This window comes from Salvelinus alpinus, chromosome 9 (assembly GCF_045679555.1).
Source record: "Salvelinus alpinus chromosome 9, SLU_Salpinus.1, whole genome shotgun sequence".
Classification (NCBI taxonomy): domain Eukaryota; kingdom Metazoa; phylum Chordata; class Actinopteri; order Salmoniformes; family Salmonidae; genus Salvelinus; species Salvelinus alpinus.
This window is the reverse complement of record NC_092094.1, coordinates 4,569,197-4,596,438: the sequence shown is the minus strand read 5'-3', so window position 1 is coordinate 4,596,438 and position 27,242 is coordinate 4,569,197. Positions and strand designations below refer to the sequence as shown.

General features: G+C 41.0%; 2 protein-coding genes and 1 long non-coding RNA gene across 6 annotated transcripts; all 3 read right to left on the bottom strand.

Annotated features, from left to right (window-relative positions):
- Positions 1-598: 598 nt before the first annotated feature.
- LOC139584182 (protein regulator of cytokinesis 1-like) lies at positions 599-13,337 on the bottom strand. Of its 3 annotated transcripts, none has more exons than XM_071415731.1 (14): positions 13,137-13,337; positions 12,237-12,369; positions 11,463-11,585; positions 8,474-8,707; positions 7,091-7,261; positions 6,251-6,400; positions 5,711-5,858; positions 5,273-5,409; positions 4,934-5,029; positions 4,646-4,792; positions 4,231-4,341; positions 3,859-3,972; positions 3,568-3,750; positions 599-1,115 (listed from the first exon to the last, which is right to left on the bottom strand). In XM_071415731.1, the coding sequence occupies exons 1-14, from the start codon at positions 13,145-13,147 to the stop codon at positions 1,044-1,046; spliced, it is 1,830 nt and encodes a 609-aa protein (XP_071271832.1). In that variant the 5' UTR covers positions 13,148-13,337; the 3' UTR covers positions 599-1,043. The 3 variants fall into 3 exon arrangements, with proteins under 3 accessions (XP_071271832.1, XP_071271833.1, XP_071271834.1); XM_071415732.1 differs by having other exon boundaries at positions 919-1,115; positions 3,654-3,750; positions 13,137-13,324; XM_071415733.1 differs by lacking the exon at positions 599-1,115 and adding an exon at positions 3,333-3,543 and having other exon boundaries at positions 3,654-3,750; positions 13,137-13,324.
- Positions 13,338-14,861: 1,524 nt separating this feature from the next.
- On the bottom strand, positions 14,862-26,882 carry LOC139584180 (transcription factor PU.1-like). Of its 2 annotated transcripts, XM_071415729.1 has the most exons (5): positions 26,673-26,882; positions 25,613-25,706; positions 24,474-24,667; positions 15,780-15,945; positions 14,862-15,496 (listed from the first exon to the last, which is right to left on the bottom strand). In XM_071415729.1, the coding sequence occupies exons 1-5, from the start codon at positions 26,679-26,681 to the stop codon at positions 15,177-15,179; spliced, it is 783 nt and encodes a 260-aa protein (XP_071271830.1). In that variant the 5' UTR covers positions 26,682-26,882; the 3' UTR covers positions 14,862-15,176. The 2 variants fall into 2 exon arrangements, with proteins under 2 accessions (XP_071271830.1, XP_071271829.1); XM_071415728.1 differs by lacking the exon at positions 26,673-26,882 and having other exon boundaries at positions 25,613-25,733.
- On the bottom strand, positions 17,423-23,640 carry LOC139584181 (uncharacterized). Its single transcript, XR_011676729.1, has 2 exons — positions 23,610-23,640; positions 17,423-22,656 (listed from the first exon to the last, which is right to left on the bottom strand). It is a non-coding gene; the product is annotated as an uncharacterized lncRNA (long non-coding RNA).
- Positions 26,883-27,242: the final 360 nt, after the last annotated feature.

Genomic DNA, 27,242 nt, shown 5'->3' with positions numbered 1-27,242 from the left:
CATGACACTGCTAAATATGAACTAGTAGGGTCTGTTATACTGCTTAGTAGTTATAGAGATAAATGTGTAGCAACATAGTAAAATTTTTAATGGGTCATGTTCAGCAGGGCACAGAACGTTTTTAAAGTGCAGGCAGTCCCATGTTTCAGTCCATTTATGAACACAAGCCATGGTTTTAACACCCATTGGAATATAGGTTTATGATGTATTTAAAGAGAAAAGCTGGATTTGTGCTGGATTAATTTGTGAGTAAACATTTCTTTTCACCAGATTACCCCTTCTTGACTTTTTCCACTTGCATTCACATTGATACTGTAGCATCCAAGACACGCTGCAGAACTTGTGAGTGAAGTATGTTATAAACCTCCCGCTTTGGGCTGGATTTGTCCATGTGTACTTCATACATGTATAATCTAGGAGCAGAATTACCTCAGTCATGAAATCCCTAGTTTGAACACGACTGAATAAAAATGACTGAAGATCCCTATTTTCTTTAATTTTTATGTAGTGTAAAGCCAATGTTTATTTGACAGAATGGTCATCATAATTATATGAAGTACAACAAGTTACTCTAGCAACAACGTGGATGATAAATATATAAATAAAAGCATCGGAGTGTTATGAACGTAAAACAATTTATGAAACAACCTATCAAATCCTCCCGACATTTCATTCATCTCAGATCAAAGCTTTAAAAAATAAAATAAAATAAAAAAAAGAACAAAAATATTACAAATTTGACAGAGTATTTAAAAGTTCTGTAGGTGTTAACACTTCATCTAGACACAGACAACAGAAACAAAACAAAGACCTCGGGTCAGAGTGATTAAGGATCGATGCAGTAGTTGTGAAACCTTAGAGCCAGAACACAGTGGCACTGAGAGACGCTGGGTTCTGTTCTGATACTAATGCATTATATTCAGGTGTTAATACATTTCCTTCATCTAGACATGTACAAAAATGGACGGGGACAGAAACCCGGGAAACTCAAGCCAGAACGGTGTCTCAGCTGGATGAATCAGGGACAAGTTCTGTCTGATCCCTCAGCTCAGATTAGTGACAGTAGAGTTTAGATGTCCTGTCTTGACAGATTTGGAAGCTTTTGAGAGAACTCGCTGTGGAGGAGAATAGAGAGGTTAAAAACAAAACAAAAATGGAACCGCACGTACAGAAGATCAAAATATGACAATTCAATAAAGTCAAGTCTGTTTTAGAGGTAAGTGGGATTATTAGTATTTTTATTTTTTAATAATGTAGAATTTTGAAGTGGAACATCCCTTTTAGTTTTTCAATTTTTTTTAGCAAATTTTTCAAATGCAACTGGCACATTTTCAAAACTCGTATGTAAACATTTTAAACTGATAACACTTGTAACGCCCTCCATCTTAGGTTCAGAACCTCTGCACAATCATTTGTATTTCACTCATCTTTCACCACAGAGTCATTCTTGCAACAACAATAAAAAATCTAAATTCTGTGAAATACCACAAGAACATTTAGTTCCAAATACATCAGATAATGACAGGCTCACCATTTTAGTCATTTTTAACTACCATTTAATCCAATAGCAAACAAAATACAAGATACACATTTCAAAAATGTTATTTTGACATGCTGAAGAATATATGGTATATTTTTTCCCCCATACAGTATTTGACTAGAACTTCACTCGTTTTTTTTTTTTTTACATTTGTATCCAATGTCAGGTTGTGAGCATGTCAATAAAGGAATATTTCAGTCTTAGTTTCATTGTCGTTATATACTACATACTGGATGTAGGATAAATTAAAATCAGAAAGGGATATTGTAAAGCAGTTAGCTACTGTAAAAAAAAACTGCCTGGTGTTACGCCATTTCTGCCCCACGCAACACTGTACAAGACCACCTTTCCAACGTGACTTGTCCACCGATACAGTATCACACAACCGCTGCTTGAAATGCATCTGTTTTCAGTGACATTCAGATGAGTGGAATGTATTATCTACAACCCAGGTGCTTCCCCAGTACAGTGTACACTAATTCTGAAACGGTAGCATAGTGTGACTGTCCACTTTGTCCTAATGAAGCACACTGGCTGATTGAGGAGGATGTAGTATTTACAGCCACATCCATATATGATATGGTTTTACCTTTCAACAAATTGATACATTAGGTAAAAATATTGACTTTGTGTTCAGCAGTTATCAAACTATACATGTTAACTTAAATAGGCACTTCATAATAGGCACTTCATAAGTCAGTCGAGCAGTTTGATTATGACAAAAAGAAAGAACAAAATGTAAAGTGAATATTGCATTTTGAAAAGGAGATACTTAAGATTGAATATGGATCCAAACTGAAAGTGATTTGGTGCAGTGAACAAAAGTGATTGTTTGAAAATGTGCGTAGAGTTAAACATGAGCCGTTTTAATGTGTGCTTTAAGTTGTGAAAATTGCACCAAAGTGATAAAAATAAATAAAATGAAACTTCCCATAAAGAGTGTAGAACAAAAGCCAGCAGGTTAATGTTGAAGAGGATAGAAGACATTGAAAAACATGGATGGGTGACAATGCTTTAAAATGTCTAAATGCAGCCGTTTATCTCAATATCAAATAATTTCTAGTTAACAATTAAGTCCCTTACTGTGATTTTTTTTAAATTAAAAATTGTCAAAAAGAAAACAAAATAGAGTCTTCGCAAAGAGCAAATTTCACAAGCAAGAATGTTGCTAGGACTGTCTGGGAGTGGTCTGAGTGGGGAGGGGACAACTGAAAACTAGCTGTTATTGGCTGAGAGGTTTGGGACACTCTTATTGGTCTATCAACTAATCACATTTGGTGAGGTGTGGGGGCGGGGATTGAATAAATAAAAAGTGAGGTAATATTAAAGCTGCCCCCCCACCACCAGCTACACACAGTCCAGTTCAACAAAGTGTTCGTTTTATCTTCAATAAATTATAAAAATTGCTCCTCACAAGATGGTTAGGCCAACCGAACCAGACCAGGCTCTCAGTTGCACTCTTGGTTAGCCATTTAGCATGTTGAGCCTCACTGTTATGGCATTTAAATAAAAACGTTCCTTCATTCAGAACCGGCAATGGAGGTGGATTCGATCTTGACCAAATCCTTCTAAAATAGAATGTAGAGTTAGATGGGGGTCTCCCGAGTGCCGCAGCGGTCTAAGGCACCGCATCTCGGTGCTAGAGGCGTCACTACAGACCCTGGTTCGATTCCAGGCTGTATCACAACCGGCCGTGATTGGGAGTCCCAGAGTCATCCGGGGGTAGGCCGTCATTGTAAATAAGAGTTTGTTCTTAACGGACTTGCCCAGTTAAATAAATAAATAAAAAATGGTGACAGAGAAAAGAAACAGTCTAGTCCAGGTGTCCGCGATAGCATGCTAAGCTTTCACTTAAACATATTACCACTCTGTTACAGAGTGAGACCTGGTGCATAGAAAACCTGGTGCTATTCTCTCACTGGACACACAGAAAGACATCGTCACTCATCTTTGATTGGATTGTGTGTTGCCAGGGGCCGATGATTGGTTGGCTAGGTGATAACCTAGGAAATGGGGTTGGAAATTACCGAAAATTCAGAATAGGTGCTGGCGACAGAGTTAATGCTGATGTTACGGTGCGAGGCAGGGCTTTGGGCCGGGTTTCTTAACACACCGCTCAGAGCCATGCCGTTCAGGTGGGAGATGTTCTCTTTGTTCCTCTCCACCGTACGGGGGGTTCTTCCAACACGACTCGGGGTCCTCAGAGGAAGCTATGAGGGGTGGTGTTAGAAAATAGTTATTTTATTTTAAGCCATAATTATTTTTATTTTTTTGTAATTCTCTGTGCTTGAACACAGATGCTAAAGTGCACTACTAACCTTGCTGGCAGACATAGGTAGTCTGAGGACCGGAGACTGACACAAGGTTCCTCCGAAGGCAGAGCGTAAGGTGCTGTTAGGAGTAGAGCCGTAGATGCTGCTAGTGGCATTGAGCTGAGAGAACGAAAACAAAACGAACACATTAAGTCACAATGACAACGACTTTATTGTAGAGAACAGTAAAGTACCTCAGTGCTCCTGTTTATAAAAGTTTTTTAATTTAAAATGCTGAATTATGAATAAACTAAAAACTGACAATGGTAATATATTTCTAAAAATGAAAAACAGCTAGAATTTGACCCCCCCCCCCCCAAAAAAAAACACAATAGTGACTAATCAATTAAAATGAAAAAAATAAACAGGTGATTTGACCTTTCTTGTTTTGCCAGGCGTAGGGGTCCCTGCAAGGCGTCTTTTGGAGGGGGTTCGTTGAGCAGTACCATACAGCAGGTCATGTTCAATCTGCCGGTTCTTCTTCAGTTGCTGTTTCACAGATCACAGTCAATATTCTCATCTGAACTAGTTTCTGTTTGTTTCACAGATCACAGTCAATATTCTCATCTGAACCAGATTCACTCATTACAAGGGAAGTAGTTAAGATGTCTCTGTTTGAATACTTTTAACCCCCCCCCACTGATTCAATTACGACATGATTGGGGAAAGCCGTGTCAAGACAGTGATCGCAATCTAAGTCAACGTTTATTTAAATCGCATTTGATCAGTGATTCGCTCAAGGAAGGAAGGGAGGACATTAAGAGCATTGAAACAAGGTCTTTTTAAATCGTACTCTCTTATTCTTCTCTCCCTCCTTCTCCAGCCGCAGTAGCTCCCACTGCTCCTCTACGTACTGGAGGAACTGCTGTCCGTTAACCAGGAACTCTCTGTACTGCTCCTCCTCCCATAGGTCTATCTGGGTCTTCAGGCTCTTCTCCAACTGGAACACATGAGAGAACATGTCCCAAATAAAAACAGCAAGAAATATAGAACCAAAAAACAAGCCAGCTATTCAGTATTCGGACAGACCGTTGGGTAGAGGGACTAACCAATGAACATTCAAATCACAACTTATCCTCACCTTTGGCAGGCTTTTCTGCAGGTCAGCTCTCTGCTTCTCCTCTCGGAGTAGGTTCCCTCCTCGGTTGTTGAATCTAGAAGGATCGGTCGCCTTTTTCTGTGAAGAGTTGAACCGTGTGTTTATAATACAGTCACATGAAAACACATGAAGGGTGGAGACAAACAGTTGACTCAAATGGCGCAAAAGATACAGGAAACATCATTATAATCTTTCAGTGTGATTTACTATGGAACTTTTCTTCGACAATGTGCATTATTTCGTTTGCACTACAAAAAAAAAAATGGTTGCCTAATATTTGTAAACAAGAAGACGTCTCATGTTCATCAGTAAAATGCTCGCCTCTAGTTGTAGGAACAGAGTCCAGCTCTCTTGCCACCTGGTAACTCCTTCAAACAGTTCCCTGTGGTCTTCATAATGCTTCTTCAGACTCAGTAGCTCTGCCTCATGTAGGTTCAGTAGCTCCACGGTGACGTCAACTGAGGGGGATAGACATGTATTTGTACTAAATCTCACGAGGACAACCAGGGTTGTGTTCACGCGTTCATTAGTCACCAAACGGAAGAAAACTTACTGAAACAAGGTGGAACTATCTGGACTACCGTCCAAATTAGAAACGTGAATTTTTAGCAGTCCGTCGCAAAATGTGTTGCTACTGTGTACCCTAATGAACGACACAACCCAGTACATTACGGTCAAAGGTCAAACTTATAAGACAGTACTTTAAATGATCCACTAATAAATAGACACGGCAAATAGAAGCCAAAAAAGACAACTGACCGTCATAGTAGGGTGTGAAGGCTCGTCTCTGCTCCAGGCTGTAGTAACACCTCTCCCAGAACAGAGCCATCTCAGCCCTGATGGTTTCTAGCACATTCTCCATGTTCTTCATTTTGAGCTCATCCAGGCGCCGGCATTCCGCTTCTAACTGCAGGAAGGAACTCGCAAACGTCAGTCAGTAAATCAACCAATTACGGTTCTGACATTCCGTTCAAACCTTAGGTGATAACATACTATTCATTCTACTCAGGTGAGGCACCTGAAAAGGCTATGGTTGGTCATAGGATTTCTGAAAGCATCCCCCTGCCACTGTAAAACATGTATGGTAACAAGGTAAATTAATGTAATTCAACATTTTCCTGAATATAACTGTATCGAGCCCCCCACTATACCAAAGACTTTTAGGCGTCTAAATTTCACTGCAAGTATGTCCATATCTGACCAGCTTGACAGGTTACGTACATAATTAAAATATGGAATACGAGAAGAGTGCCATAGCTGTGAGAAACACGAAAGAGAAAAAAAAGAAAAAATGCTCACAGCATCCATGTTCTTCTTCCTGGACTGGACCATGTGATCTGACATGCCCTCTCGTTCCTCCGGGTGGACCTGCAGTCTCTCCCACAGCTCCTGGATCTTACTGCGGTAGGAGTTACACACCAACTCGTTCTCGGTCTTACGATCCTCCAGCTGAGAATAACACAACAAGACCGTCAGGTGACGAGTTGACTGACAAGAAGATGGCATTTTGGGATGCGTTAAAATTAAAACAATAAAAATAAAATACCATTCATATAACAACACATACTGTAGTTACATCATTAGGACGCAGAGTATCAAATGTATAACGTTCAGATAAAAAAACGTTACGTAGAACAAACATTCCTCTGACGTAGAAAAATGTTGCGTAGAACAAACATTCCTCTCTGACGTAGAAAAACATTACGTAGAACAAACATTCCTCTCTGACGTAGAAAGACGTTACGTAGAACAAACATTCCTCTCTGACGTAGAAAAACGTTACGTAGAACAAACATTCCTCTCTGACGTAGAAAGACGTTACGTAGAACAAACATTCCTCTGACGTAGAAAGACGTTACGTAGAACAAACATTCCTCTCTGACGTAGAAAAACATTACGTAGAACAAACATTCCTCTCTGACGTAGAAAGACGTTACGTAGAACAAACATTCCTCTCTGACGTAGAAAGACGTTACGTAGAACAAACATTCCTCTCTGACGTAGAAAGACGTTACGTAGAACAAACATGCCTCTGACGTAGAAAGACGTTACGTAGAACAAACATTCCTCTCTGACGTAGAATAAAGAATCACGACGGACTTCACGATGTAACTGAACAAACGTTCAGTAGTTCCTCACCTGTCCCAGCAGCAGTTGGAGAGCTGCGATGTTGTCGTTGGACAGACAGAAGGCCTCCTCGTCCTCACACACCACGTCCCTCTCAAAGCTGGTGTCTGGCAGCTGGTCCAGCTCCTCCATACACACAATGATCTGACGCTTGATTCCCACAAACTCACCGTGGCGACGATCCTGGAACATACAATGGAGAGAGAGAGAGAGAGAGCATAATCCTCAACTTAAAATGACATCAAGATTGTCTGAATGAACATAGTCCAACACACTCCAGTCTAAACGGATTTACTTACGTAACCCTGTTCAATCCTACGTGGATAGAAGGCTTACTTGCCGTTAAACTAGGGGTAACTATACACATCAGCATTTGATCATCACATGCCCATTCCAACTTAAGAGCTGCAATTCTCAAACGCACCTCAAAATTAACCTAAAAAGTCTGTGCTTTAAACCCAACAGGTCCCACCGTAAAGCCGGCGCATTTTGAACTTTAACCCCGTTTAAAAACACGTGTCCGAGCTAAAGACTTCTGGGTTGCATCTACTTCCGCACCCGTAGATAATCAACAGACCTGTGATGAACGGGGGGGCTGAGCTAGAGCGGTGTTTGTGAAACAAGGGCAGATCCCAAAGCGCCCCCCCCCCCCCCCCCCCGAGTATTTCATACAAAACAGGATGTAGAGTCCAAACGGTTTGAGCTACAAAGTATTCAAATGGGTAGATAGAGAACGACAAGCTGAGACTCACAAAACAACTAACACGCTTTGCTCTATGACAGTGTCTATGATACTGTAAGGGGTTATTCTACATAGAAGATCATAGGAAGTCCAAGGACATAGTGTCTATTATACTGTAATAAACTCACATAGTTGCCGTCAAACTCCACACAGTCGTCACTGACTAGTTGGATATTCATTTCCCACTGAGCAAAACAATTTCTATATTTACAACATTCATATAAATTATTATTTATCAGGTTTTTGCTTTGGTTGAGCTTTAGTTTTTTTGTAGACATTTGCCAATAAAACTCATGAATGCAACAGTTTGTGTCAAATAGTTTTGTGTTCAACTTGTAGCCCTGGTTTTCCTGAACCGAACATGGTAAAACACTTCATTGTGAGGCTCAATATAAAGGCTGGACATGAAGATAAATGAAAGTCAGATAAATGAAAACTGATAGGGTTAAGTTACAGCCCCCATTCACTGAGAATGTCTGAGTTTCTATTAAGCAACTAGTGATCCGTCTTTAATTTCAGAGTCTGTGACTACGATTTCATGGCCCTGAATTTCTCTCATTTTCGGAGCAACATAAACTGCCCAAGGAAAAACTCCTGGTGGTAAAAATGCTGGCTACATACTAGGAAAATGATGAACAATGAAGCATACGTGCCTTCTCTTCAGTGAGATGGTTGAGGTAAGAGCGATAGCTGTCCAGTTGCTCCAGGGAAGGGACCGTGTCCATGTCAATACAGAAGGGGACTGAACACATGATGTCACACAGCTCCCGGTCCTGCTTGGACAGAGTCTTCAGCTCCTTAACTCTCTGACTCTTCTGTTTCATCATCACCTCCAGGCGTGACCTGATGTCCTTCTCCAGCTGCAGCATCGTCCTCCCCTCGTCCTCCTATAAAAACACATCAAGATGGTTGAGGGGAACGTTAGCCAGCTGCAGCATCGTCCTCCTATAAAACACATCAAGATGGTTGAGGGGAACGTTAGCCAGCTGCAGCATCGTCCTCCTATAAAACACATCAAGATGGTTGAGGGGAACGTTAGCCAGCTGCAGCATCGTCCTCCTATAAAACACATCAAGATGGTTGAGGGGAACGTTAGCCAGCTGCAGCATCGTCCTCCTATAAAACACATCAAGATGGTTGAGGGGAACGTTAGCCAGCTGCAGCATCGTCCTCCTATAAAACACATCAAGATGGTTGAGAGGAACGTTAGCCAGCTGCAGCATCGTCCTCCTATAAAACACATCAAGATGGTTGAGGGGAACGTTAGCCAGCTGCAGCATCGTCCTCCTATAAAACACATCAAGATGGTTGAGGGGAACGTTAGCCAGCTGCAGCATCGTCCTCCTATAAAACACATCAAGATGGTTGAGGGGAACGTTAGCCAGCTGCAGCATCGTCCTCCTATAAAACACATCAAGATGGTTGAGGGGAACGTTAGCCAGCTGCAGCATCGTCCTCCTATAAAACACATCAAGATGGTTGAGGGGAACGTTAGCCAGCTGCAGCATCGTCCTCCTATAAAACACATCAAGATGGTTGAGAGGAAAGTTAGCCAGCTGCAGCATCGTCCTCCTATAAAACACATCAAGATGGTTGAGAGGAAAGTTAGCCAGCTGCAGCATCGTCCTCCTATAAAACACATCAAGATGGTTGAGGGGAACGTTAGCCAGCTGCAGCATCGTCCTCCTATAAAACACATCAAGATGGTTGAGGGGAACGTTAGCCAGCTGCAGCATCGTCCTCCTATAAAACACATCAAGATGGTTGAGGGGAACGTTAGCCAGCTGCAGCATCGTCCTCCTATAAAACACATCAAGATGGTTGAGAGGAAAGTTAGCCAGCTGCAGCATCGTCCTCCTATAAAACACATCAAGATGGTTGAGGGGAACGTTAGCCAGCTGCAGCATCGTCCTCCTATAAAACACATCAAGATGGTTGAGGGGAACGTTAGCCAGCTGCAGCATCGTCCTCCTATAAAACACATCAAGATGGTTGAGGGGAACGTTAGCCAGCTGCAGCATCGTCCTCCTATAAAACACATCAAGATGGTTGAGGGGAACGTTAGCCAGCTGCAGCATCGTCCTCCTATAAAACACATCAAGATGGTTGAGGGGAACGTTAGCCAGCTGCAGCATCGTCCTCCTATAAAACACATCAAGATGGTTGAGAGGAAAGTTAGCCAGCTGCAGCATCGTCCTCCTATAAAACACATCAAGATGGTTGAGGGGAACGTTAGCCAGCTGCAGCATCGTCCTCCTATAAAACACATCAAGATGGTTGAGAGGAAAGTTAGCCAGCTGCAGCATCGTCCTCCTATAAAACACATCAAGATGGTTGAGGGGAACGTTAGCCAGCTGCAGCATCGTCCTCCTATAAAACACATCAAGATGGTTGAGGGGAACGTTAGCCAGCTGCAGCATCGTCCTCCTATAAAACACATCAAGATGGTTGAGAGGAAAGTTAGCCAGCTGCAGCATCGTCCTCCTATAAAACACATCAAGATGGTTGAGGGGAACGTTAGCCAGCTGCAGCATCGTCCTCCTATAAAACACATCAAGATGGTTGAGGGGAACGTTAGCCAGCTGCAGCATCGTCCTCCTATAAAACACATCAAGATGGTTGAGGGGAACGTTAGCCAGCTGCAGCATCGTCCTCCTATAAAACACATCAAGATGGTTGAGGGGAACGTTAGCCAGCTGCAGCATCGTCCTCCTATAAAACACATCAAGATGGTTGAGAGGAAAGTTAGCCAGCTGCAGCATCGTCCTCCTATAAAACACATCAAGATGGTTGAGGGGAACGTTAGCCAGCTGCAGCATCGTCCTCCTATAAAACACATCAAGATGGTTGAGGGGAACGTTAGCCAGCTGCAGCATCGTCCTCCTATAAAACACATCAAGATGGTTGAGAGGAAAGTTAGCCAGCTGCAGCATCGTCCTCCTATAAAACACATCAAGATGGTTGAGAGGAACGTTAGCCAGCTGCAGCATCGTCCTCCTATAAAACACATCAAGATGGTTGAGAGGAACGTTAGCCAGCTGCAGCATCGTCCTCCTATAAAACACATCAAGATGGTTGAGGGGAACGTTAGCCAGCTGCAGCATCGTCCTCCTATAAAACACATCAAGATGGTTGAGAGGAAAGTTAGCCAGCTGCAGCATCGTCCTCCTATAAAACACATCAAGATGGTTGAGAGGAACGTTAGCCAGCTGCAGCATCGTCCTCCTATAAAACACATCAAGATGGTTGAGGGGAACGTTAGCCAGCTGCAGCATCGTCCTCCTATAAAACACATCAAGATGGTTGAGAGGAACGTTAGCCAGCTAGCAACAAGTTAGCAACATTTGTAATTCCTTTATTTAACCAGGAAAGTAACATTAAAATTTACATCTTTTTGAAGTGAGCCCTGAAGAAAATAAATATGCAACATTAAGGTAATGGTGAGCATTTTCTTATTGCCCCCCCCCCCCCAAATTTAATTTCTAAAAGGTAGAATAAATATTTTTTCTTCTCCATGTTTGTATAATTTTTGTTGTCACACTGCTTTGCTTTATCTCGGCCAGGTCGCAGTTGTAAATGAGAACTTATTCTCAACTGGCCTACCTGGTTAAATAAAGGTTTAAAAAATAATAATAATTATACCTCAAATGGGGATAGTTGAAGCTCAGTACACAGAACTTCCAGCTCTTTACGACAGGATTCTATGCTGCTCATCAATCTCTTCCTTAGACTGTCCTCCTCGGCAATCATCATGTCCAGCAAGCCCTGGGAAGAAAAGAAAACGGGTTAGAAGACAGGCCACTGGTAAAAAAATTAAATAAAAGACACATTCAGCAACTCTTGGTAGACAATGGCAGTTTGATTCAAAAAGCAACCTCCATTTAACCTAGAAAGAGTTGCTGAATAAATATCTCCATCTTCAGTCTGCTCATGCTCCTTGGTCTAAAATGAGATTACAAAAGCCCTGTTTCTCTAGTCAAGTGCCGAGTGGGTATAATTTATGGAACGTTCCAACAAGACTCTGTTCCAAAAACGTTTTAAATAAAAAAGGTTGCCAACAAATAACGCATACAAAGTTGTATAGCGGCAGAATAAGATACCAGGTAGGTAGTGGGACATTTCGTTTTTTTTTTTTTTAACTCACCGCTTTTATTCAGAAAAATGTCTGACCTCACTTTGGTAGCCAGTGGACAAACGTTAGGAATAAACTACGTTGTGAGTTGATGCCTATTCGGCAGCTAGTTAGCGAGGTGAATTGATCATGCTACTTTGTATGCTTTGTTTGTTGGCATCCTTGTTATTTACGAAGTTTTTGGAACAGATTCCTGTTGGAAAGTTCGACAAATTATACCCACCCTCCAGTGACCACAGTATAAAAAGTAAACAAATATGATTTGGAAAAGAAGCGGAACTCACTTTGATGTGTTTCCTAACCACATCAGTCCTTTGTAGTCTCTGGTCCTCTGGAATTCCTATTTCCTCCCAGATGTCCTTCAACCGGTTAAGGGCTCGATTCAGACATTCTACCGACTCCGCAGCAAGGATTTCACTGTACGGGGAGGAAAATGAAGAGCGGGTGACAGCATGTCACTTAAATAAGTTGTTAAATATGAACGCTGCAGCCTGTAACTACGGGAAAGAGTACAGATCAGGTTCACGCTGTCTATGGATTGTTATGGATCATTTTGTGTGCATTGCAGAGCTTGTTGTTGCGCAAAAGAACAAGTGAGCTGAGTAGGTTTGTCGAAGGTGTCAAATGGCAAGTAGCGTTAGCTAACTACGTAGGAAGTTGGCCAAGCTGTCATCTACATTTTCCGATCAAGGACTCATTGATTGGCGTTCCTATCTCGGCAGGCTAACGTTAAACCGGTTGGTGGACTAGGTATTGGTTTGCCAAAACAGCCCAAGTAACGTCAGTTAGCAAAGCTAACGACTGCATTTAAAATACATGTCTAGCCAGTTCATATTTACATAGCTACTTGTGATAATATACAGTAAAGTTGGGTATGGGACTCGTTACTGTATTATTTTGATATCAAACTAAAAAGTGGAAAACAACAAACAGCTAGCTAGCATGGCAAGTAACTTAGCTATTACCGATAGGTTACGACAGCTAACTTCACTGCAGCATCTTGCGCCAATATGTGACCTTGGGTAGCTTGCAAATACTAACTCAAGATATTACCCTCGTTGGTTAAGTTGGCGAGCTAGCTACGTTACTGTAATCAACAATCCAGCTACTGTAGCTAGCTACCGACGTGCATAGCAACAACATGCGAAGACATCATCCAAACACAGAAAATGTTTTTGACCAACCTCCTCCTCATGGTCACGGTCCACCGAAAAGACAACACTGGTTAATAAAAAATAAAAAATGTGTTGCCTAAAATAGGTTTCTTTAAAACACACTGAAACCACAGAAAGATGGTAGTTTCTAGCTATCGAAGCGTCCTCTGTCTGTCCGCCTGCTTCTGCGACTCGGTTCAAATTCTTCACCGAAACTCTGCTTCTCTTCCCATTGGCCGATACAGAGAAAACGTCATAAAAACTGTTTTCTATGGGCGGAAGTACTTAGTGAATCAAGAGCTCACCTTTGTATTGGTGAATAAGTGGATCATAACCGATTCATATTTACCATGATTAAATAATATATACAGTACCAGTCAAAAGTTGACACACCTACTCATTCAAGGTTTAAAAAAAAAAAAGTATTTATCATTCATCCATACTGTGTGTGTCCCATCATTGCAGGTAATTTATGACAAATGTATAAAGTATATGTTTTATAAACTCATGAGCACCAGCCAGCGTATTAGCCTGGTTTTGTTAGCCTGAAAAACGACTCAATGTCACCCTCTTGTGGCGAAGAAATGTAATACACCTAGAACGTACCCACATCTTTTCCTAAACTAACAAAACCAGGCTAATACGCTTGCTGGAGTTTATAAAACATATACTTTATACATTTGTCATAAATTACCTGCAAGGATGGGACACACACAGTATGGACGAATGTTCAGTAGTTAAGGGGATATAAATAGCACTTTTTACATTTTTAAATGTTTAATTCTTTAACATTTTTGGGGGATATAAATAGCACTCCTAAAGAAGATGCATTTTTCAGTTAGGTCGTATCACAACCGGCCGTGATCGGGAGTACCATAGGGCGGTGCACAATTGGCCCAGCGTCGTCCAGGTTAGGGTTTGGCCCGGGATAGGCTGTCATTATAAATAAACAATTTGTTCTTAACTGACTTGACTAGTTAAATAAAGATTTAATAAAAATATAAACGTTACCAACTTCAAAGAGGGAACTTTAGCATAAAACCCACATGGAAAACTGAGATAAAACAAATAACATAACATAATAACATTTATTTGACGCCAAATCAACAACAGTAGTTACTAATAACATAAATCGCTAATGTACGATGTAAAAGGTGGATTTTATAACGTAATCTCAATTTTATACATTTCTATCTCAAGACCATTCCATTTTCAACACACCCACAGCAATTCTCCATAAATCTGCTGTGGATTACCCAGAATCCCATACCTTTTTATCACTGACCCATTAGACAATGTAAACACACTAATCTACCAGGAGGTGGCATAATACCCATTTTATGCAGGAATTTATCAATTTAAATACATCGTTACAATAGCAATATTTTATTTTAGGTCTACAAGCCTCTGGGTTCCTGCTGAAGCACTAACTAACTACTGTAATTTACTCTCTAGATGAAACTTAAAAGGGAGTGAGACGTGTCACACACACACACATCCCTTGTTTCAGAACTCTTGTCCAAACTAGGCCTACACCCCAAAACTGACATGTGATGGCTTTCCTGTTCATCAACAACTGACGTGATCAGATAGATGACGAGGTTGAAGGCAGATAATAACATAACAGAGAAACAGGAAGGATTGCTGTAACTATGTGCCTCTTCTTTACTCAGTCACAATAGACTAATGTTGCAATTGTTTGAGGTTTTGATCTTTCTTCCGTTCCCACTGACAGATTTTCTGGGAACTAGAGCATACGGAAAATATACTTTATTTATTTTTCCCGTCACAGACACAAAGATAGAGTCAAGAGTGAGATTATGTAACAGAAAACATGACGACTTGTTAAGTAAATAAATAAACATGGAATATGCTAACACCAATAACAAAAATCTAAACATCAACATGTTTAATGATACCTGATTGTATTTCATTACATTTAAAATGATACCCCAGAAACAATTACAGTAGAGAGTCATTATTGTCCTATTTTCAAGACATAGCAGTGAGGTTAAGGCCTACTCCCAAAGCCCGTATACAGTGGCATTACATGAACAATCTCTGGTACTACTAGTGAGGGTAGTGCCTCCTCTCTGTAGTCAAGACTTTCCTCAGTACCTCCGGACTGAACTGATAGGTCAGTTTCTTCTTGACCTTTCTGATTTCTCCAGTCTTGCCGTAGTTCCGCAGGGCCCTGGCCATCTTCTGATATGTCATCCTCTTCCTGTTTCCTTTCTGCGTGCCCCAGCGATTGGCCAGAGTCTCCTTGTTTTTAGAGGAGAACTGGAAGATTCCTTTCTCTCTGTCCACCCACCACATACTGTCCTTCATGTCTCCGTTCTTCAGCATGTCCAGGAGGAACTGGTACAGCCGGATCTTCCTCTTGTTACCTGGATAGAGAGATATTTGACATGAATTTCATAATTCATTCATTTCCACGGCTTTTGTTGGATTATGTTAAAAGCTATTAGCAAGTGTGTGATCCCTGTATGTAATAGCCACCCAACAGATTTCTCCCCTGTAATGCTACTGTACTCACTCTCACATGGAAGACTTATGTTTCACAAACAAATGAAAAGGATTATGTTAGTCAGTAAGTAAGTCCTTTATTTAGTAATTCATTCATTAATTGGGTTATTAATTAAGTAATTAATTAAGTCAGTCAGCACTCACTGGAGTCTCCCCCAAAGGGGACATGGTCTCTGTAGTCCTCTTCATCACCCTCAGATACCTCCAGTGGAGGACTGTGGCCCACAGGTTCCTCCTCCTCTGAGCAGTAGTAGCTAGGGGACACAGGGGCCTGTTGCTGGTAATACACTGTGTGGTTGTAGTACGGCATCTGTGGAGAAGAAAGGGCATATCATTTGCTGTCATGATGTATTGTTGTACTGTATGTTTTGTTTAGCATTTATATGACATAGTACACACATTTCAGTGACCCATTTGTTTTGCACGACTTCTGGCAGAAAGTATGCGAAACCTACACATAGCCTCTTCATCCAGGTAGTCCCATTGAGATCAAAATATTTATTTCACTAAAAAGGTGCCCTGTCTGGTCATAAGAGATGATAGGCTTAGTATTATGCTTGATTAGTTGTCTCTCTGACTTTGTGATCACATGCACATCGTAGGGAGGTTGGTGGCACCTTAATTTGGGGAGGATGTGCTCGTGGTAATGGCTAGAAGCAGAATGAGAGGAATGGTATCAAATACATCAAAACACATGGTTTCCATTGGTTCTTGGGTTCACAGCAAAGCTGTTAAACCTATTGTTAATCTTAGATCTTTTTTTTTTTCTTTGACATGGTCAAATAACTCAAGTATAGATTGGGTAACTTATTTTCTAATTTGGCACACAGAAACTAGAGGCCATGAGTAACTTGGTCAAAAAGAATGATTGGCTTATAGGTGTCGCTGTTATAAGCAATCTCACTTAAACCCTCATATCTGCCACCACGTTTTACCTAGAGACATTAAACTTTGTATTTTAGGCGTCTTTCCGCATGCTGAACACATTTTCCTCAAGGACCTATAAGGTCTGTCAGGATATATTTTCTTCCATCTTGGACATTTTTGAAAACATTTAAAAAACGTATTCTCATGAACCATAAGTCCAAATAACACCATGTAGGCTCTTGGTTCAGTATGTAGGGCCCTTGGTTCAGTACGTAGGGCCCTTGGTTCAGTACGTAGGGCCCTTGGTTCAGTACGTAGGGCCCTTGGTTCAGTACGTAGGCCCCTTGGTTCAGTACGTAGGCCCCTTGGTTCAGTACGTAGGCCCCTTGGTACAGTACATAGGCCCCTTGGTACAGTACGTAGGGCCCTTGGTACAGTACGTAGGCCCCTTGGTTCAGTATGTAGGCCCCTTGGTACAGTATGTAGGGCCCTTGGTACAGTATGTAGGGCCCTTGGTTCAGTATGTAGGGCCCTTGGTTCAGTATGTAGGGCCCTTGGTTCAGTATGTAGGGCCCTTGGTTCAGTATGTAGGGCCCTTGGTTCAGTATGTAGGGCCCTTGGTTCAGTATTTAAGGCCCTTGGTACAGTATTTTTAGGCCCTTGGTACAGTATGTAAGGCCCTTGGTACAGTATGTAGGCCCTTGGTACAGTATGTAGGCCCTTGGTACAGTATGTAGGCCCTTGGTACAGTATGTAGGGCCCTTGGTACAGTATGTAAGGCCCTTGGTACAGTATGTAGGCCCTTGGTACAGTATGTAGGCCCTTGGTACAGTATGTAGGCCCTTGGTACAGTATGTAGGCCCTTGGTACAGTACGTAGGGCCCTTGGTACAGTATGTAGGGCCCTTGGTTCAGTATGTAGGCCCTTGGTACAGTATGTAGGCCCTTGGTACAGTATGTAGGCCCTTGGTACAGTATGTAGGCCCTTGGTACAGTATGTAGGCCCTTGGTACGTCTCTTAACTTAGTTTGAAAAAGCGAAGGGATTGGTTAAGAGATCGCAAGTTATTTATAAAATCAGGAAATCCGATTTGAAGTGTACATTTAAATCCTTTGTCCACTTCACAATGACCTATCAACTGGACACGTTTTAGAGTCAAAGACATTACCACGATGGACCATTGTAAGTTCCCCATTGATATCTTAAAATGTGGAAACTGTTAACGATTCACTTTTTTGATTATGTAATGCTAATGCTTAAAATAATCAGTGGCGACCCGTCATTCAGAGCAGGTGGGGCAGAGCGCCACATTTTTTAGGTTTGCCTGTTTTGCATTAATACGTGTCACATATCAGTTTGCAAACAATGTATTTAAAAAATATATATAATAGAGTTAATAAAGCCACATACAAACATGGTCTCTTTTTTGTTTTCTTGAGTAAGGCAGCTCCAAAATGTAGGTTTCAGCCTAGCTCAGTGCTTTCTGTGGTGGTGGGGCAAGCCAGCAGAAAATATGGAGCGTTAAGCCGTGATTGGTTCTGTCACTCACGGGGACACTACGTCACCGCCAAGTCTAAGGGTAGACCTCGAAAATTCTAGACCCTTGGGTGCTGCCATAGAGTTACAGTAGAAGTGCCCATCCAAGAAGGCTCAAGGTCATTGGCCACAGATAAAATGACGTCAAATCACGTTATATCTACAGTAGTTTTGATTGGACTGATCATGTCAACATCATACTTTCAAAATCTTAGCTAGCAGTCATCATCATGAATCAAGTCGACAATCTACTGGCATATCCTTTTTAATCCTTGCCATATGAAGAGAAATAATGAAGAGATATTATAGATAAAACGTATCGGTGCTCATCAGCCATTGGACAAAAACATTACACAAGTTGGAAATCGCAAATTCAACAATGAATTGTTTGGAAGGAATCAGTAACAGTGGCCCCAAATATGTGATTAAGGGGCTCTTTTCCAAGTTTAAAATGATAAACATTCAACATTGGCCATGCTGTCAATGAAGCATGATTTGTGCCGCGCTCAAAACAACTGTTAACTCGGAACTTAGAAAACTTGACTTCAGTGAGTTCAAGACAACTGGGAAGTCAGGAATAAACGAGCTCCGACGGGGAAAATACGTTTTCAACGGTCAACCAACTCGGAATTGTAAATCCGGGCCTCTTTCTAGAGCTACGACCTGAAGATCAATGACATCATCATGATTCGACCGTGTTTTTTCCCCCCGAGTTCCCAGTTGTTTTGAAAGCACCATAAATCCAGAGAATGCCAGACTTTGATGACAAAATATGCCCACAAGAAGGACCGCCGCACCACCTTCTTGTTCAAGTGAGCACAGCACAAGGTGCGTTCAAAAATCTATTGTATGCTGCTGCATAAATGATGTAACATGCTATCGAGATATGTATATTGTAGCTAAGAAAGTAATAGTAAGTGTATGTTGTGTAGTAAGATGTTAGTAGCCCATGTGTCTCACCCTAATAATTTGGTCTATTTACCCCTCTTAATTTTGCCTACTGTTCTGACTTGGTGGTGCACATGTAGTCTATAACCTGTTTTAGAGAAATGTAATCATCGAATATTGTAAGATCTTTCATTGTCTGCTTATATGCCCGCTTTATTTATCCTACGGTTCTGACTTGGTGTACAGGGAGAATACTGTAAGAACGGCCCATGTTCTGAATTCTGTCGCTGTACATTTCAAAAGTGCTAAACAAATAGTTATATTGACCACGTCCATACGTGTTCACTCATTAATGTCTTAATCGAAATTACAGATTGTCCTTTATCCGCTTGTCGTCCCTTTATGCCATAGTTTGTACATGTCACGCCTGGTCCCGCTCCCACCCTCTGGCGCTCGAGGGCGCCAAGCTGCCCCTCATTACGCACACCTGTTACCATCATTACATGCACCAGCGCTCATTGGACTCACCTGAACTCCCTCACGTTGTTGATTTCCCCCTCTATATCTGTCTGTTCCTCAGTTTTGTTCCCCGTGACAGCATTATTGTCGTAATGTCATTTTGTTCCCCCCCATCCAGACGCTGTTCTTGTTTTGTTTGATATCTGTTTTTCCATTAAATGTTCACTACCTGTATTTGCTTATCATGTCCAGTGTCAGTCCATCTCAATAGTCATTAGAAACCACATTTGTTTAAGCAAGTCAGCTATGTTGATTTAAAAGGCAGTAAATGAGGCTGAATGAACTGTGAACGGTTTCACTGCCAGACAAGGCTCCGCTGATAGTCAGGTGTAGCAGTGGTAAGATGTTGGGACTGCTGTTGGGACAGCTTTATGTAGGCCCTAACAGTTTTTGGGCACCGTTTGTCAACGTTATAGTCCAATTAATGTATTGTTTAGTGTAGTGTAGTGGCCATTATCCCGGAGTCACCTCTTCACTGTTGACGTTGAGACTGGTGTTTTGCGGGTACTATTTAATGAAGCTGCCAGTTGAGGACTTGGGAGGCGTCTGTTTCTCAAACTAGACACTAATGTACTTGTCCTCTTGCTCAGTTGTGCACCGGGTCCTCCCACTCCTCTTTCTATTCTGGTTAGGGCCAGTTTGTGCTGTTCTGTGAAGGGAGTAGTACACAGCATTGTACGAGATCTTCAGTTTCTTGGCAATTTCTCGCATGGAATAGCCTTCATTTCTCAGAACAAGAATAGACGGATGAGTTTCAGAAGAAAGTTATTTGTTTCTGGCCATTTTGAGCCTGTAATCGAACCCACAAATGCTGATGCTCCAGATACTCAACTAGTCTAAAGAAGGAACGTTTTATTGCTTCTTTAAGCAGAACAACAGTTTTCAGCTGTGCTAACATAATTGCAAAAGGGTTTTCTAATGATCAATTAGCCTTTTAAAATGATAAACTTGGATTAACACAACGTGCCATTGGAACACAGGCGTGATGGTTGCTGATAATGGGCCTCTGTATGCCTATGCAGATATTCATATATACTGTATATATTTTTTTAAATCAGCCGTTTCCAGCTACAAAAGTTATTTACAACATTAACAATGTCTACACCGTATTTCTGATCAATTTGATGTTATTTTAAAATGGACAAAAAAAATACTGTGCTTTTCTTTCAAAAACAAGAACATTTCTAAGTGACCCCAAACTTTTGAACGGTAGTGTAAATCAGGACAAGCCACCATGTACCGACAACCTTTTTGGTAAATTGCGTTAAGTTGGTAGCGTAATACATTGGGACTACTGTTTGCCACATCTTCAATTTAAGCCTAGAAAACAATGTGTGCGCTCAGGCCTGGAGGAAGGCCATTCCACTGTCCATTTATAGCAAAGCACACTTTCATTTTTCAAACAGCCAACCAATCAGCCCTTTACCGGTGCTTAGCAAACTTTGGGGGGGGGAAAAAAGTGTTTATTTGGTCAGTGTTATTTTACAGAAAACAAATTAACTTTCAGCATGCTTATAATAACAAAGGGCACTTAACATCCTTGGCACTGACAAAGATGACTGACAGAAATACAATAGTACGATTGTGGGAACTGTTTAGTTCGATTTCTAGTTAGTTAGACTTCAGTGCAGCTTTTGATATCATTGATCATATCCTATTTCTGTTGTTTTTTTTTAAGCGTTATGGATTTGTGTCCTCTGCCTTATCATGGATTGAGAGTTACCTAGCTAATAGAACACAGAGTGTTTTCTTTAATGGCCGCCTCTAATTCAAATTCAGTTGAATGTGCTGTACCACAGGGCAGCCGGCTAGGGCCATTGTTTTTACTAATGAACTAGCACTGTTCTTGAATAAAGCCTGTGTGTGTCTATGTATGCTGACAACTGAATAGTATACACGTCACCTAGGACAGTAAATAAATAACTGACACCCTTAACAAGGCGCTCCAGCCAGTTTTAGAATGGGTAACTAGCAATAGACTGTTTTTAGATATCGCAAAAAAAAAAAAGCATTGTTTTTGGGACAAATCACTCACTCAACGCTAAACCTAATCTAGATCTATTACTCAATAATGTGGCGATTGAGCAAAGAAGGACATAGGAAAATTGTAGTTGGTCCAGAACAGAGCAGCATTTACACAAATATGTACACAGAGGGCGAATGGCAGTAACATGGATGTCAATCTCTCCTGGCTCAAAGTGGAGGAGAGATTGACTGCATCACTATTGGGCTTTGTGTGAGGTGTTTTAATGTGTTAAAGGTACTGAACTGCCTGTTCAAGCAGTCCGGACAATCATCAATACCACACAAGACATGAAGCCAGAGGTCTCTTCACAGTCCCCAGGTCAAATCACATGAAGCCAGAGGTCTCTTCACAGTCCCCAGGTCAAATCACATGAAGCCAGAGGTCTCTTCACAGTCCCCAGGTCAAATCACATGAAGCCAGAGGTCTCTTCACAGTCCCCAGGTCAAATCACATGAAGCCATAGGTCTCTTCACAGTCCCCAGGTCAAATCACATGAAGCCAGAGGTCTCTTCACAGCCCCCAGGTCCAGGACAGAGGCTGGGAAACCTACACTATTAAATAGGGCCATGACTACATGGACATCTCTGCCACCCCAGGTAACTAGCAAACTAGCAATGAAACCAGATTTTTTTTTAACTGATAAAAGAACACCTCACTGCACGACAGGGACTGTGAAGATACACAGGCATTTGTATATATTTTGTATTGTATTATAACTTTTGTTTTGTTTCCTGTTTGGACACCAGGAGGAGCAATTGGGGATCCTAATAAAATACTAAATAGACTCAATGAATTAGCCTCTAATGAATTTGAAAATGATTAGTTGCTGCATTCAAAGTCATCAACGCTACACCATATCACACCAGGGCTAAAATAACTGAACCGATGGACATGAGGCCATGAAATTTGGTATGTACCTTATGTATACAGTACCAGTCAAAAGTTTGTACACATCTACTCATTCAAAGGGTTTTCTTTATTTTTTTAAACTATTTTCTACATTGTAGAATAATAGTGAAAACATCAAAACTATGAAATAACACATATGGAATCATGTAGTAACCAAAAAAAAAAGTGTTAAACAAATCAAAATATATTTTAGATTTTTCAAAGCAGCCACCCTTTGCCTTGTTGACAGCTTTGCACACTCTTGGCATTCTCTCAACCAGCTTCATGAGGTAGTCACCTGGAATGCATTTCAATCAACAGGTGTGCCTTGTTAAAAAGAGTCTATTGAAGTATTTTGGAATGCTAATTTGGAATGTACCAACTGATATTTAAATAATTTACACAAAGAGATTAACAAAATAAAGTCCCAGAATTCAAAGATGACCACAATATATCAGTACACAAATGTTGAAAATATTTCACAAATCTTAACATAAACCATTAGTCAAATTGACCCCAGAATTGGTTTAAAAACGTAATACATTAAAGGAAAACTCCAATCAAAAATGATATTTTGGTATTCCCCCCAGTAGTCCACTGTTGATAGAGTCCCAAAATGTTTTGCATGTCAGCAGTCAAGTTTTCAATATATTGGACTTTTCAAGAAGCAAAGTGTCACTTGCCACATTTTGCATCAATGCAAAATCAATGCCCCCCCCCCCCCCCCCCCCCCCCACACACACACACTGCTGTGCCTCAGATTATGTGTCAATAGCAAGGTTGAGTAAATGAGGTGTAGCCTAGGCTATCCACAGCCCAGCGGTTGGTGGTGAGTGTGCGCTATTCTACTGCGCTCTACTCACACGGCTATTGGTTGTGGCTAAAATGGTTCCTCACTCAGGAAAAGCACATTGTTGAGCAATCCTGTAGCTGCTTTCTGTAGACAACAGTGTAGGCTATTACATAACATCCAGTCACCTCTCTGTCCTCCCTCTCAAAGACAGAGTATTATCTCTAGATATTGTATATTGGTATTGTATACCACTATAGTATAACCGCTGTTAAACATTTGCTTTAAGCCCATTACAGGTTTCTATTCTTTATTTTATATTTTTCACAGCTACTACACTGTTCTAAATCAGAAATACTGATTTCATTATACATTTTACTTGTCAAGATGATCAGAGACAGAGTTGGACTAACCTGTAGGGTTAAGGGTCCCAGTCCTGGGTCTACTAGAGTTGTACTAACCTGTGGGGTTAAGGGTCCCAGTCCTGGGTCTACTAGAGTTGGACTAACCTGTGGGGTTAAGGGTCCCAGTCCTGGGTCTACTAGAGTTGGACTAACCTGTAGGGTTAAGGGTCCCAGTCCTGGGTCTACTAGAGTTGTACTAACCTGTGGGGTTAGGGGTCCCAGTCCTAGGTCTGCTAGAGTTGGACTAACCTGTAGGGTTAAGGGTCCCAGTCCTGGGTCTACTAGAGTTGGACTAACCTGTGGGGTTAAGGGTCCCAGTCCTGGGTCTACTAGAGTTGGACTAACCTGTAGGGTTAAGGGTCCCAGTCCTGGGTCTACTAGAGTTGGACTAACCTGTGGGGTTAAGGGTCCCAGTCCTGGGTCTACTAGAGTTGGACTAACCTGTGGGGTTAAGGGTCCCAGTCCTGGGTCTACTAGAGTTGTACTAACCTGTAGGGTTAGGGGTCCCAGTCCTGGGTCTACTAGAGTTGTACTAACCTGTGGGGTTAGGGGTCCCAGTCCTGGGTCTACTAGAGTTGGACTAACCTGTGGGGTTAAGGGTCCCAGTCCTGGGTCTACTAGAGTTGGACTAACCTGTGGGGTTAAGGGTCCCAGTCCTGGGTCTACTAGAGTTGGACTAACCTGTGGGGTTAAGGGTCCCAGTCCTGGGTCTACTAGAGTTGGACTAACCTGTAGGGTTAAGGGTCCCAGTCCTGGGTCTACTAGAGTTGGACTAACCTGTAGGGTTAGGGGTCCCAGTCCTGGGTCTACTAGAGTTGGACTAACCTGTGGGGTTAAGGGTCCCAGTCCTGGGTCTACTAGAGTTGGACTAACCTGTAGGGTTAAGGGTCCCAGTCCTGGGTCTACTAGAGTTGGACTAACCTGTGGGGTTAAGGGTCCCAGTCCTGGGTCTCCTAGAGGCAGATGGAGGGTGTCGGTATCGGGGTAGCGATAGGGGTGGAGGAGCTGTTGGGAATGGACACTCTGGAGCTCTGTCAGGTGATTTCCTTGTGTGGAGATTTCCAACATGTCACTCTGGTGCATGCCCCGGTCAGAGTGATACTCCCAGCCATGCTCTGAACCATAAGAGAGACATCAATAAGCCTTTGCTATAAACATTATAAAGGCTCATACATGCTAATAATGAGTTATAAAGAATTATACCCGCAGGCTTTAAAGAGAAACTGCTCAGGAAAACAACTTCTCATTTTGAAAAACGTCTATGTGGCAGAAACATTCTTTCCCAGTGTCGAAATGACCACAAAATGTAAATAGGATAATTTCCGCTAGAAAGTCAGTCTCGTCCAAAACGTAGATTTGTGAGATGTTAGGTTCATGATATGTCATGTAATGAAGGGTTAATTTCAATACTACCCATATGGCTACAGCTGGCAGCACCCAAGTAATCATGCCCATGGTCAATGTGGTTTAACATTTGATATCCCTATTGGGCTAGTTTAGGGACTATCAGTAAACAACACAATGTACATGGGACAATATTTTTAAAAGATCAATAGCTCCAAATTTCAATGACTTAAAAAACCTCAAACCAACTGTAAATTGTAGAAATTAATTTACAAATATTGAAAGCATTTAATGAGACAAACTAAAAGATGTGCAACATTGTCCCATTTATATTGTGTAATTTATTGATGGTCCCTAACGATCCCCAGAGATAGGTTTTCCAAAGTGAAACCAATTTTGCCACATTTGCCCTGACACCAGCCGGCTTTAGCTAATTGGCAAAATAATATGGCTAACTCTTCCCACCTGCGAACACACAAAAGAGACACCCACATCAACTCACACCCCCAAACCAACTCACATTTGAATTCAGTCATGACTGCTAGTGTGTAACCTTCATTTATTTTCAATAAGGACAATTTTTAAAAATGATATTGTATACTTCTTGAATTGACTGAATTGAAATAGAATTGACCCCAATCCTCTTGGACAGCTTTTTAATCTTTAACACGTGAAACTTTATCACTATACTCATAGTGTGTTTTTTTGCCACTCACCATCGTGAAGTTCTCCAACATTGGTGAAAAATGAATATAACTCCACTGGTGGTCGATAAATCTCAGGTTCGTATGGGATTATTTCTTCAGATGCCTTTGTAATAAGAAAGATTAAAAACATATCATTACACGCCCCAAAAAAAAGAAGATAGATAGCAAAAGTTTGCCTAATGTGTTTCAAAGAATAGGTCTCCACATATACTATGCCAAGTACATATCTTACTAGTGAGATATACTGTAATACACATCTCATTAGATATAAATACAGAGTTCATCATATATTTTACAAATTCATAATGAACATTTTGTAAATCTGGAAAATGTACCCACATTTGATCCGTGGTGTAAAGTACTTATGTAAAAATACTTGAAACTAAAATCAAATCAAATGAAATCACTTGAAACTACTACTTAAGTCATTTTTTTCGGGTATCTGTACTTTACTATTTATATTTTTGACAACTTTTACTTTACTACATTCCTAAAGAAAATAATGTACATTTTCCCTGACATTTTCCCTGACACCCAAAAGTACTCGTTACATTTTGAATGCTTAGCTGGACAGGAAAATGGTACAATTCACGTACTTATCAAGAGAACATCCCTACTGCCTCTGATTTGGCGGACTCACTAAACACAAATACTTAATTTGCAAATTATGTCTGAGTGTTGGAGTGTGACCCTGACTATCCGTAAATTACAAAAACAAGAACATCTTGCAGTCTGGTTTGCCTGATGTAAGGAATTTGAAATTATTTATACTTTTACTTTTACTTTAGATACTTAAGTATATTGTTTAAATTACATTTACTTTTGATACTTAAGTATATTTAAAATCAAATACTTTTAGACTTTTTCTCAAGTAGTATTTTACTTGGTGACTTTCACTTTTTACTTGAGTCATTTTCTGTTAAGGTATCATTACTTTTACTCAAGTATGACAATTGGGTACTTTTTCCACCAATGCATTTGATATATATACAATGTAGCACATTTCATTTTCATATGTACTAATCTCCCAGCCACATTAGTAAAAAACAAGAGATCATACAATACTCACAAAGGACATGATGACTTTCAAAAACACACCGTTATAATCCCAAAAAAACCTGAGAAATATCCTTTTGATTTAATTCCCATTAATTTTGATTGAACTTCTGATGGAAGTCGTTTAGTCGAATATTACAGTTGACCGCTATCAGGCCTCTCAGCTGAAAAACTATGCAGAGAGTATTAAACCATGACCATCATATACTTTCACTTTTTTTCATCTTCGTCTGATTGTCACTCAGTTTCTGAGTTCCTGAAAGTTGCTGATTTGTCAGAGGATGTGAACCAATCATATTCACATTCGTCAGTTTGGTCTCACTGTTTTCTGCCTCTGGTTTTAACAATGGGTCATCCTATCTTTCAGGATTTTAACTATTATATTTGTTAAAAGCACTACAATAATTGTGTGTAAGTCTTTCAAGCCTGTGACAGATGAACAAGCAATTCCCAAGATATGTCAACTGTGTTTTATTTCACCAAGATAGGTCACTGTGTTTTATTTCACCAAGATAGGTCACTGTGTTTTATTTCACCAAGATAGGTCACTCTGTTTTATTTCACCAAGATATGTCACTGTGTT